Genomic DNA, 13583 nt, shown 5'->3' with positions numbered 1-13583 from the left:
CAATTGTCTTTGGTGTGTACTGTGTGTTTGCCATTGGGCCACTTGAGAGTGCTGATATTTGCAGTATCCTTTTACACTTACTAGACCAAAAGCAAAGTGGCCACATAAATGTACAGTGGCCATGGGGTAACAGATGCTCTTCTAGGGAGGAAGAATGGAGGGACCACCTTCTGGCATGGTTCTGCAGACATCCCCAGACGTCTTCATAAGGGTTTTCCAAAAGGAACCTGAACAGGCAAAAAATACTAAGTAACCCTCAGAAAGAGTCTTTGAAGGATTCATCAGGAAGAAATAACTCTTCCTCTAGAATAGGTGTCCACAGATCCTTCCATATCCCATGACGCCCAGCCCTGTCCCCACTGCCCTCTTCATTAAACCCACAGGCCTTCTTCTCCTGCAGCCCTTATTGCCTGAGCTTCTAGCAATGTGCCTATTGGTCTAGTTTCAGCCAAGCCAGCATCTTTGTAAGGGGACATGTCCCCACTATGAAAATTAACATTTTCTCTAGATCACCAGGCAAATCGATTAATGCCAACAAGACCAAGCACATAATAGAGATGAAGCAAGAGGGTCAGGAGGGGAATGCACAAGGGGTTTTTTCTGAGCCCAGCTCAGGTGCTCCTTACATGCAGGAATAGCACCTGTAGCAGATGTTATAATCATTGACAAAGGCACAGAATAAGTTGGCACCTCTCACATCCTTGATGTACAGGATGCTAGGGCAGACCTGTTCCTGGGTGGCATGAGAGTCCTTCAGTGGGAAACTCTGTACTGATGATCCACCCTCAGCTTTGCTGTACCTTCCTCCACCTGGAACCAGGAAACACCCAACCTTCCCTGATTTCTTTGCAGGGGTCAGATCTGGGTCATGGCGGGGTGGATGATACTTCCAGCTGCCTTGGTCCCTTCCCCTTGTCTGTCACTGACCATCTCCTCCTAATCTGATTGTTGCAGTTTAATTCTATCTTGGTATCTGCCTCTCAGAAGATCTAGACCAAAACACCTAAGGACCTTCAGTAAATTCCCATTGGTTGGCAGAGTAATTGAGTCCAGGATCGCAGACATAGGTATGGGATTGTGTCTCTGGTTTATCATCTGCCAGAGCCTGCAGAAGTCACACCATCTCACTTGCAGTCTGATAGCCTGTTTGGTGTTCTTTTTGTCTCCCTTTTCCTTTAGGTTGTGGCTCTCTCCTCCTGGTGTCTGCTGAGGGACTCGATCTACTACACGCTGTCTGTGGTCGCGCTCATTGTGGTAAGTTGCTCTCACTTCTCAGCACCAGGGTGATGTGTAGCTCCTCCATTTGACTCAAGGACACTGGTGGAGAGTGAGCAAGTGTCTGTCCATGCATGGAGCAGACCTTGTTTCTTCCAGTTACTTTGATCAGCCAGAACCCCTGCTTGTCATCAGGTGCTCAAGACAGGAGTTTTGACATAGATTATCTGAGTCCATGAGAGTTCTGTGACCCTCCTGGATCTTTCCTTCTCACCTGCCTCCTGGCTCTTCTATGACTCCCTTTCCCCACCACCCCCACTTTGGGAACTTATTTCTTACCCTTCTCAGTCTGTAAGCTCTCCTAGAACATTCCCTCTCCTGCCCCAGCACCCCGGACCATAGCTGCCTTTGTGATGACACCTCTGCAAATCCAGGAGTGGATAAACAACTCTCTACAAGAGTCTTCATGTCCCCAACTCAGCATGTCTCTAATTAAACTAGTGATGTGTTCTGAGTTTAGACCCTCTTTCTGTGTTTCATCCCCCATTCCTATCCTAGCCACCCAACCTGAAAGCTGAGCTTTCCCCCAACTCATACTATATCCATTGAGCTTAACTGTCCTGTGGATTTCCTTCTCATAAAAATCTCCCCAGCATGCACTCCCATATCCCACTTAGGTTCATGCTTTCTGCATCCATGGCCTGAACTGAGAGAGCATCTGCGCTGCAGTTCATGGCAGGTCAGGTTGCAACATGATAGCATGACTGCCCACCCCTCCTCCCCCAGTCAATCATCAACCACCATCCAAATTCTACTAAGAATACTCGTGAATGCCAATTCCTTTTTTTTTTTTTTTTTTTTTTTTTTTTTTTTTTTTTTTTTTTGCGGCACTGGGGATCGAATCCAGGGCCTTGTGCTTACAAGACAAGCACTCTACCAACTGAGCTATCTCCCCAGCCCTGCCAATTCCTTTTTTAACAATCAGAGGTTCCTGTGAAGGAAAACCCAAATACCTTAACTTGGTAAGCTGAGCTCTCTGGGAGAAGATGGTGGTAAATTGGAAAGAAGACTGACATAGGAGTTGAGAGATCTGACTCCTAATTCTGGTCCTACGTGTGATGATTAATTATACAGGTCAACTTGACTGGGCTAAGGGATGCCTCATTGACTGGTAAAATTTTTTTTTTTGCTCAGTGTATCTGTGAGATGTTTCCAGGAAATAATAGTATCTGAATCAGTAGACTGAGTAAAGAAGATCACACTTACCAACATGGATGGATAGCCTTCAATTCCTTGAGGACTCACAAAGAAGAGTGAATTTTCTCTTTCTGCTTAAGATGGATCATATGAATTCCTCTGCCCTTGGACATGAATACTCCTGGTTATTGGGCTTCCTGACTCAAACTGTTACTTACATTATTGACTCTTTGGTTGTCAGAACTTTGGGCTTGGACTAGAACTGAGTTATTGGTTTTTGTAGATGGCAGACTACTTCTCAGACTCTATAACAATGTGAGCCAATACTTCATAATTAATCTAATGTGTGCATGTAGGTGTGTATGTGTGTATTATACACATATAATCTCATATTTGTTCTGTGTGTCAGGGTTCTGAGGAACCCTGCATAATATACCTCCTTTCTAGTTCTGATGACCTTGGAGAAATCAATTGCTCTAGGTTTTAGTTTTCTTACCTACAAGACAGGAATAGATCCACTAAGGAATCTGCACACGTGTTTCACAAAGCACTTACCTGTACACTATTTTATTGTAACTCTCAGTGTCAATAAGATAAATATGGGGCTTGATAAGAGACTTGCCATAAGAAACCAGATAGGTACTTCAGTTCCTGATGCTGAAAATCTTGGGTATACAAACCGTTACAAGGTGTAACATGAAATTGAGTTACACCTGCTCCAAACCCTGACCTCCAAAGCTCCCAGGTTAAATAATTGGGAGGATTGATCAGAAGGGGTTGGGATGCTATGTTGGAACCAATGGCATGCTTCATCTTTTTAAGTCCTGGTTCACAGACTTAAGGACACACATGAACTCTGTGTTCTTATTCTCAGTTGCTATCTATAGAAAAGATCTGATTATCCATCACCTAGAGATCGCGTCACCTCAGTCCAGACTTCTCAAACACTCTTTCTAGCAAACTTTGTTCTGCAATGAGCAACTCATACTGCTCATGTGCACTCTGCCCTTCTGCCATTTTGGGGTATTTTAGGATGATTTTAGCAACTTACTTTTTCAAGAGACATGTTTAGAAGATAGTGTAAGTAAATGTGACCATGTTGCTGAAGCCCAGAAAAAGATGCCTGTGCTCCTAAAGAGAGGTCCTGGAAGCACAGACTGGTGATAACCCCTCCCAGCAGCCTCTTTCCCTGCTTTCAACATAGACACCTCATGGACTATGTGTGAAATAACTTGTCTTCTATCCAATGTATCTAGACTTGTCCACAATAAAATAAATGTAATTGCTGCTAATGATGTGTGAAGAAGTAAAGAGGTTTGGCTTCTTCAGGCTGCAGAGACACTGTCACCCAACCCTGGTCTTTGGACCAAGCCACCATCTGTTCTCAAGGTGTGGCACGTAAATCACAGAACTAAGTAACTGAATGTGCAGGCTGCCAGGGCAGCTCTGCTTTTCTTGCCAACAGAAATTGCAAAATAAAATGAGTCTTTGCCATCACCTGAAGATTTGGACTGTTTACAGACCAGTTGTCAAAATTAGAGTTGTTTTTAGTCAAAACTAGATTTTGAGGAAAATCGCGTGTCTTCATTGTCAAGAAGCTGTGGAAAATATAAGGTCTGAGTTTTCAAGGGTAGGTCTTGGTTCTAACTTGGTTCTATTTACTTTAACTGGTATTCCTCCACCTCTGAGTGCATTGGAAACAATCAGCATGCTTATTTGAAATGCAGAACCCAGGTAAATTCATTCCGTAGATTCTGGGTGGGGATCCAGGAAGTTGCATTTCAACCCACATATTCCCTGACTCCCAGAGGAGGGGACTCCAGTAGAACTGCACTGCATTTTGAGAAACACAACTTTAACTATGGCTGGAAACCCTTTCCTCAGGGTATTCCATTCATGTGTGGCATAGCAATGATAATTTTTAGAATCAATTTAAAGATTCCCAAAGGAAAAGGAATCCTGGCAGTCTAAGTAGCTTTCGTTTGCTTGGATTTCTGACTTCTGTTCTTCTGTGTAAATTATTTGAATCTTGTTAAATGGTGGTCACACTCCCCAGGGTCATTTGCATGTAAGACTCAAAATCTACCTAAGAAGCACAAATCTCCCTACCAGAAGCACAGTACTCAGCAGAGTAACTTTCACAGTGTCCCCAAATCTAGATTCTATGCCCCAACCTCAGACCACAGCTCACACACACTCGAGCATTTGTCAAGGTTTCCTACTCTCTTTCCAGGTCTTCCTAAATATCAAAGTAACAAAATCATGTTTCTTCCAGTTCTCCTTATGTAATACAAATTTCTCTATAGGACTCTGTCATGAGAACTTAAAATTCCTTTATTTAAAAACGCCTTCCTCCTCTCCACAAAGTAATTATCAACCTTCCCAAACAATTTATTTAAATATTAGAGTTTTTTAAAAATACTTTCTCCCATTATTTGGTTCTGAAATGTTCAGAAGGCAGAACTGTTGGTTCCCTGAGGCTGTAAAATAAAGAGCTCATCCACCCACAGGGTAAATCAGGATTTAGTGGGACCAGATGCCTTTTCTATATACATCCCCAACAGGGAGTCTTTCAAAGACACATAGAGGAGCCCCAAGGACAAACCATGGAACCTGAAGATCCAAACAGCAGCAGGACTTCTCCAGAGATGCTGGTGTCAACTGAGGGGCAGGGCACTCAGAATCTGGCCAGGAAAGTGCAAAGAGCATTGTTATACCTGGAGTCTAAATCAGCATAAATGTAAGCAGATGCAGATGGGACATGAACAGGGTGGAAAGCAGAAAAACAAGAATAAGACAAGTGTATGCATTCTGCAATTAACAGAGCAAAACCGGTTCATTTAGACACACAGAGTCAATTCACTTTGGTATTTGGGTTTCACCTAAACTCCCCTCTGTGCTATTTTCTAGCTTGCTTGTTTGTTTGCTTGTTTTCAGGAGGCTGCTGAAGAAATTAAGAATATGCCATTTCTAAAGCAATTGTAATTTCACAAACTGAATTATGTGATTCTTATGGCCCTTCCCCCACTCTAGCCAAGCATCCCCCATTAGCCCTTGTGTCATTTAAGCATCGGACCATGGAAAAGCTGGATGTGCCTGGAAGCTCACCCAATGACTTCAGTCTCTGCAAGAAAAGTATCACCTATTAAGCCCTGGGAGCATGTGGGTTCTTTGGAGTGTGTCCCTCTGTGCATCTACCCTACGGGTCCAACAAATGTCTGCAGAGCATTGCAGACTCTCCTGCTGCTTCTCTTCTGCCCCTGTGATCACTTGGACTGTGGGCATCTCAGGCCTCCTGGTCCTGCCCTTTCTCTAAATTCCAGTAGGACTGTCAGTTTTCTTATATTGAAATGTTACTGTAATTTACATAATCATGTAATTTACATAAATGCAAATGATTCATTACATCACCAGTCTAAACAGCTGCCCTAAAAGAAATACTTTATTTTTATCCTTCATCTCTGCTTGAGGACAGGGACTATGAGCATTGAAAGGAGAGAAACCTCCAGGCCTGTGGAACAAGTTCCCCATATCCTGGGCTAGGGCAGAAATCCAGTTCACAAGTGCTGTCTATCTGCAGATGATGGGCCAAGGAAGACATTGACCCCAGATGGGGTGATCCTCAGAGCACCCTGGGCACAGGCACAGCAGTGAAGCTGATCCAAGCTAACATTTCCTTTTCCATCTCTGAAGGACTCATTGAGATACTCCCAGCTTCAGTGCTGCCACTGAGATAGTCAGTGCTTTGTATTAGTCAGCTTCAAGTTACTATAACAAAAAGCTCAAGACAATTAGTAAGAAAAAAGGTATGCTTAGTTCATGGTTCAGAGGTTCCAGTTCATGTTCAAATGACCCTATTGTTTTGGGCCTCTGGCAAGTTTGTCACATTTTGGCAGAAGAGTGTAGTGGAGCAAACTGTTCACATCATAATCCAAGAAGCAAGAGAGAGAACAGGAAGAGAATGGGGTCCTGCAACTACCTTCAAAGGCATGTCCCTAATAACCTAAAGGCCTCCCACTGGGCTCCACCTCTCAAAGGTTTCCTCAGCCTTCAAATATTGCCATCATAGGGACCAAACTTTTAACACATGGATCTTTGGGGGACAGTCAGCTTCTAGCAGAATTTTTGCAGTGATGGAAATGGTCTAGAACTCTGTGTCATCCACTAGGGTAGCCACTTGCCACATGTGGTTACTGAGCACTTGACATACAGCTAGTTAGACCAAGGAACTAAATTTTTAATTCACTTAGTTTCAATTAAGTTACATTTACATAGCCACATGTGGCTAGTGGTTACCATATTGTATGGTGCAATTCTAGTGAGCAAACTATCCCAGGGAAAATGGGAATCCATAGTTTTCAACAAGTATTAACTCATTGAGACTGAGTATTACATTGTGTCAACTGGTAAAAGATTTATCAATTGATGCCCATGAGTACACAGACTACCTATTACATAAATGAGTCCCATTTTACAAATGGCAGAACCAAGGCTCGAGAAGTAAAATGACTTGCCCAAGCTCGGAGAGCTTTATCTCAGGCTTACCAGAGCAGGTATCTAAGATGGTACAGCTATACTGTTCCAGAACAGAATTTGAACTTTTTCTCAAAAAAAATTTGCTTCTTACAGTCTTTAAAATCATGCTTGTCCCGACCAACCACACAATCCTCCTATTAGAACAGAGGGTTTGCTTCCTTTTTTTGAGATCTTGTCTTTAGAGAGAAAGGAATTGTCCCTTCACCTTCTGAAATTATTGCTTTTTGTATGTGAAGACCACTAATTTTAAATACTCCAGAATTTTTTTTTTATCCTGACCTTTCTGTGGGAGAAAATAAATCCTATGGGTCATGTTGATGATTATCCTTCACTGCCTAACTGGTGACGGGGCCCTAGCCCTCTGGCTATAACCCTACCCTCTTAAGACCCTTTTTTTGTTGTTGTTGTTCCTGGGGATTGAACCCAGGGCCTTGTGCATGTGAGGCAAGCACTCTACCAACTGAGCTATATCCCCAGCCCCTAGACCCATTCTTCACTGGGAATTAGCTTCTTTGTTCTCCAATTTAGAGACTTGGAATCTCTCAGGCTCATTGTTCCCCTCTTACATTTCAGCTCTCCTCCTGACCAAGTGGGAGAGTCTCATAGGGAATGACTACAATCAAATTTTAAGGTCCTAAAACAAATTGACTATGAGAATACAAAGGTTACCTGTTTTTCAGTCCCTGTGATGGGTAGGAGAAAGGACCTGCTTTTAATGATGCTGGGAAAACGAGAGGGCTGGGATTTTTCTTGCATTTGCTCCTTGAACAGGGACATAGGTTGGCTGACTCAGAGAACGTACCATGCAAAGTCTCCCAGCTTTTACAAGGAAAATGACTTAGAAATTTTAGTTTGTGTTTATTTTTGTTTTCACCATGCCCAGCAAACATAATCCTTTATCAGCCCTCACCTCCTATATCCTAAATTATCTTCATATCCCTTTTTCTTCCCTGTAGCCTGCTCTTACATTCTTTTATGAGATAACCAGCTCTTTTCAAGCCCTACTTCCGGGCCATCTTTATTTCCTGCCTTCCTGCAACTGTTAGCACTATCCAGTCAGATTTCTAGATGTTCTGAAGTAGTATTTACCATTTAGCTTCAAAGTGTAAACCACACCAGTGCACGTAACAGCTTTCCAGTATATTCCATCAGATTACTCTCCTCAGATGTAATTGCCCTGGTCTCTGTTAAGCCATTTATACCCCTGCTCCCAGAACTGAATAAGAACTCCAAATACAGATCAGCCCTGGGAGTCCCTCCCCGCCACACACACCATTGAGTGGGAAGAGTCTGTGGGGGCCTATTTCCGTTTTATAGCAAGAAAAGAAAGATTTCAAGGTTTACAACTCTTTCAAAAAAAAATTGATAGTGTTGATTTTTCTCCTGTTATTTTCACTGCTTAAAATTCTAATAGTGACCTTGATTATAATACAGGCTATGAAATCATAGCCTCAGCAACATGCGGCCCCTGTTTGATGGTTGCAGCTTACTCTAAGCAAACCCAGGAACTGATGTGGTGAGGTTGAGGCAGAGCCGGCCTCCAGCCTCCCCTATCCTGGCCACACTGAGCCCATTCCTGGGTTGCCTTTCCCGACTCTTCCATTCTGAACCTGCTGTTTTCTTGGCAGTTCCCTAGGTCTCTGATATCTAGGAATTCACCTGCCTGTCTTGCTTGGAAGAATTCTACAGCAGACACAAGGATTGACAATCTGGTTTCCATGGTACCCAACCATTTCTGGGAAGCCTGGAGGAAATAAGTGCTTTTTTTTTTTAATAAATTCATTCCTGTTTGTTCACATTTAACGCAGATGTAGAACACACGGAAACCTTAGGATGAAGCCCAGGATAGCTCTGGATAAACTGTATGTGAGTCAGAGGTCAGGATCCCTGCCTAGCCCATGCTCAGCAAATTTGGAGCCGAGTTATCAGTTGGTATTACCCATGTGTGGTCTCTGTGCTATCCGAGTGTCTGGATCCAAATAACCAGCAGAGCACAGAGAGAAGAGCTGTTACCCAAGGCTTGCTTTCAAAACTCTAATTGGGAAAAGACTGGGTCAATTTCACAGACCACAATGGGAGGTCCTTCGCTGGCAACTCACATGAGTACACAGATGATTTGTCCCCAAGTAAGAGCATTACTCAGAAACTGTCCCTCGAATGCCACCTTGCCTCATCACAGCAATAGCATAGCTGAAAGCTCTCCAGTGGTGTATCCACCTTGAGGTGCTTCCTCTCCTCGGAGAGATCTAAGGGAGCTTTGAATATGGGCTTGAACTGACTTCAACATCTCTGTCTTGGCAGAATAGACCTGGACAGAGGACTGAAACATGAGCACCACCTAGTGGTGACCAGTTGGAACTGGAGGAACCATTTCTGGTTTTAGAGTAGCGTAAATGATTTCAGGTTTTCTTTTTACAATAGGAATACTGCTACATGGGGGGTTGTTTTGTTGTTGTTGTTTTGTCTTATAGCTAGAATATTAAAAACAGAGGAATGTGTCGAGAGAATTCAATAACAAATCTATCACCTCCTCACCCTGATCCATCAACAGCCTCAAGTCAAAGTAATGCCTGTCTTTGTCATTTCAAGTTTTCAGACACAGTGATTTTAATGTCCCATCAGGGTGATCCAGGAATATCATCGCCTAAAGGAGCCTTCTGTGATCAGTGCCAGTTTTTTTTTTTTTTCTTTTTCTTTTTTTCTGGTGCTGGGAATGTACCAGGCTTGGTTCAGGCATGTTAAGCAAATGCTTGGTCACTGAGTTGCATGCATCCCAGCCTCTGTTTTCTTATTTTCATTCTTCTGAAGAAGTGATGTCCAGTCACCTGCCTTCTCCATCTGACACCACTGACTGCTTGGAGACAGTTCATAACTCACTTCTCCTCCCTTCTCACAAGAAACAAGCCTGATTCTTTTTAGATTTTCTTACAGGTCTGATTTCTAGTCCCTTTTATCCATTGCATTGTTCTTTTGAGTCTTCTCATTTCTCTATACAATCCCCTTAAGTAGAGGGATAAACCTGAACTGTGTTTGCTCATCAGCCACAGGGCAGCCGAATCCTCTGGGTTTTGCTGTAGGAATCATGCACCCTGAGGGACAGGGCTTCGTCCTGCCAGGCAGAGATCAAAGGGAGAACTGTTTCCTGGCTTGGGTGTTTCTAGATCTCTACCATTTATTAGTACTAGTATCAGATTACTTGCATTTCTTTTTCCCTGTCTCCCTGAACCACATCCCAAACCCCAACTCCAAAGGCCACAACCATCCTCCTGACTTCAGTTTATGATGTTCTGTCCCTACCTGGGTAGCTCATCCAATCTCACTGGCTTCACCCACTGTTTCTCTGATTCATTGAACTCCCTGTAAATTTCATTCTCTGTTTTGGGTTCTTTGTATAATTAAGCCCATCCTAAATTTCTATATGATTCTTAAAATAATCAGTAGCTAAAGCCATACTGGTCCCATGTCTGGTCCCTGGAAGATACACAAAAGGTACTTTTCTAAATACCAGGGTGAGTTCATGCCAGCAACTCCTTTTGTAGGACCTAAGACTCCATCCATGGAGAAGATCACACAGAATAAGGGTTGGTACAAGCTGCTTTCGTATCATATGATATTGTCTGCCTTCCCTGATAGAAGAAAATTAAATTGGCCTGGTCTAATAAACTCTTTTCCTCTTGAATTCTCTTAAGTGGCTACAAATTGATTGTTCCAGGCCATTGCTGAGACTAAATTGAATTAATTAATTAATTAATTAATTATTTAATAGACAATGTTTTCCATCTTAGATGATTTGATCTGTTCCATTATTTCTTGACAACAATTTTGTGTAAAGCTGGTTACTATACAGAACAGCCATGAATGCCTTCCAGGGAACAGTCCAAACTGAAGTATGGGGTCATTTCCCTTGTTTCCTTAAATCTCTTCCCATTCTGGTTTGACATTCTCATCCAAATGTCAACTTGTTGAATCTGATGTCGAGGACCAGAATAACTGATATGACAAAGACAACATCTTTTCTCAATGGCTTGTTAGGCAAGAGCTACAAACAAGCCCAGCTCTTTCCTCTTCACCCTTCCCTTTGGAGATATCTGGAGAGCTCCTCATGGGTGTCTTTGAGCTATCTCTGAGCTGAGGCCAGCATCTCAATACAACTGCTGATTATTACAATCACTGGGGACAAAAGCAATGCCCACATTGCTGACTTCCTTTACCATCTTGGTATCATAATGGCACTTTATACCCAGATGATCCTGCAGGCATCTGCCTTAGCATCTCCAGACAGCTTCTGCCTCTGAAGGGAGGGTCACATAGGGACAATCATACTCAAAGTCACCAAATTTTGTGAGTTTGGAAAGAAAGAACTACAAACTGTGCCATTAGCTTCCACTTGGACAAAATATGTGTGCCCATTTGATTTCCACCAGAAGTCATTTGGGCAGATAGATGTGTCATGAAAGCAACTTCAAATTAGAACCAGGGCTGAGATCTAGAACGAATTCAGTAACAAATCAAGGAACGCCCTGAAAATTCCTAATGTTCTCTTCTACTTGATTTCCCTGTATAAATTCCCATAGTGCGAAATGGCCACAGATGGTGTATGGACTAGGGACTAGGTAAATTAAAACCTGTTGTGTATTCTCTCTCAGTCCCAACAGATGAGGAGAGACTCTCAGTTGGGTGCTTGTGGTTGTCACTCCTTCTGACCCTCCCTAACCTTTTCCCTTCACAGAACGGCAGGCCCAGTCCCAGGCGTAAGCACCAACAGTGTCTACCCAGGATCGGCAAACGCTGTTTGTTTTGATTGCATTGATTTTTTTTTTTCAGAGTTAACCTCTACATGTGATGAAAAGGGGTACTGATCTTTCACTTCTGGTTGTGATGCAAAGTTGCATTTGGGGAAAAAATGCTTTTAAGAGAACAAACAAAAAAGGTCAATTAAAAGAAAAAAGTATTGAATATATAGAATTTCAAGTGCTTGCATAAAAACTGTGAAGGTGTAACATGTTGCCCAGAGATGTATGGAAATCTCACAGGTGGCACATAAGGGGCTAGCCTTGGGAAGGACCTGCCATGCTCTTACCTGCCCATTCAGACGTAAGTTCCAAAACGTATATTGCTTTACCAAACAGAGTAGTCATTCTTTTTAGCACTCTAGGCCAGATAGAAATTACAAGAACAATGGGATTACCAGATGCTTACCCCTCCACACATGCTCACCCCAATCTGCCAATAACACCTTCTTCCACTAACACTGGCAAAAAACTCAACCAGCAAAGAAGGAGTTTGCCCACAGATGCATCATGATCCATGCCAACCCAGCCCTGATGACCACCATGTCAGCAAGGTGGATAGTGTGCATTCTAAAAACATTGTGTGTGTGCATGTGTGTGTCTAATCTTCTATCCTTTTTATTTTTTTCACAGTTCATTTATGATGAAAAAGTTTCTTGGTAAGTACCTCTTTTCCTTTTTCAATTTACTCTTGTTATATTGCAGATCCAAATATATTGGAGGCCAGAGTTAGGGATTAGAAAAGAAAGGAAAATGACATGATGACTTGGAACAACTAGACATCCTGGGAACCCTCTGTCCAACTCAACCAAGACATTAAATTGGCTTTCATCAAACAGAGATTTTTTTCTCTCTCTTGGACTGGATTTGGGGCTTTCATTCAGAATCTTCATAGCTAGATGCATCTTTATCAATCATGTTGGATGTTGTGACTTTTCTGGGTGTCTCTACAGTCAACCATTTGCTAGGCCATGGCTGAGATTTGGTTCATCTTTTAAAATTGTATCTGCATTAGTCAGATTTCTGTTACTATAACAAAATAACAGATAAGCAACATATAAAAAACAAAGGTTTGTTTTGGCTCAAAGTTTTGTAAGTTTCAGTCTATGATCAGTTGGCCCTGTTGCTTTGAGCCCTGTGACATGACAAGAGTACATGACAGAACAGAACCACTTAGAATTAACAAAGCAAAAGAAAGAAGAAGGGCTAAGTCCCATTATCCTCTTGAAGGGCAACCCTCAATGATTCAAAGGTCTTCCAGTAAACCTTACCTCTTTAGTGTTCCACCACTTCCCAGTGACGCCAAGCTGAAGACCAAGAACCTAATATACAGGTCTTTGGGGGACATTCCAAATCCAATCTTCGTCAGTATCCAAACAAGATCAAGAGTCCAAATCCCATATATATCTTAGGAGCCAGGAACAAGGCACTTCAGTAACCTTTAACCCATTAAAGTTCTATCTAACATTCAAAGAAAAAAAATCTCAGAGCTCTGAAAATCAGTGAATCTTTAAATAGAAAATTTTACCCAAATTAAACATGTGGAAGGATATTTACATTGTGGACAACTGTCTAAATCCCCATTCTTGAAATGAGTTTGGAGCAATTCAAATATATTTGAAATGGAAATAGAAATAGCCTGTGCTGTGCATTCCTGTTATATTTTTTTCAAATATTTAATCTTTAGAAGTAGAAGAGTGTGAAATAACTTTTTAGAATTAAGAGTCACTCTGTAGCTAGAAAACTTTCATTGCATTACTTCAAGCCAGGAATGAGTTTAGAAAGAAGCAGAGCATTCACCTGGCTTCACTTTCTGCAAAAGAAATGCTAACCCTTTGTTCTAAC

General features: G+C 42.2%; 1 protein-coding gene across 2 annotated transcripts in view; it reads left to right on the top strand.

Annotated features, from left to right (window-relative positions):
- Positions 1 to 13583, top strand: part of SLC24A3 (solute carrier family 24 member 3) — a 511438-nt gene that overhangs the window by 446003 nt on the left and 51852 nt on the right. For both annotated transcript variants that reach the window (XM_079123534.1, XM_079123535.1), the window contains exons 7-8: positions 1180 to 1254; positions 12372 to 12397. In XM_079123534.1, coding sequence (XP_078979660.1) covers positions 1180 to 1254; positions 12372 to 12397 — 101 coding nt within the window. The remainder of the gene's footprint in view (positions 1 to 1179; positions 1255 to 12371; positions 12398 to 13583) is intronic.

This window comes from Sciurus vulgaris (genome assembly GCF_902686455.1).
Source record: "Sciurus vulgaris genome assembly, chromosome: 2".
NCBI classification, from domain to species: domain Eukaryota; kingdom Metazoa; phylum Chordata; class Mammalia; order Rodentia; family Sciuridae; genus Sciurus; species Sciurus vulgaris.
This window is presented reverse-complemented; position numbering and strand designations above follow the sequence as displayed.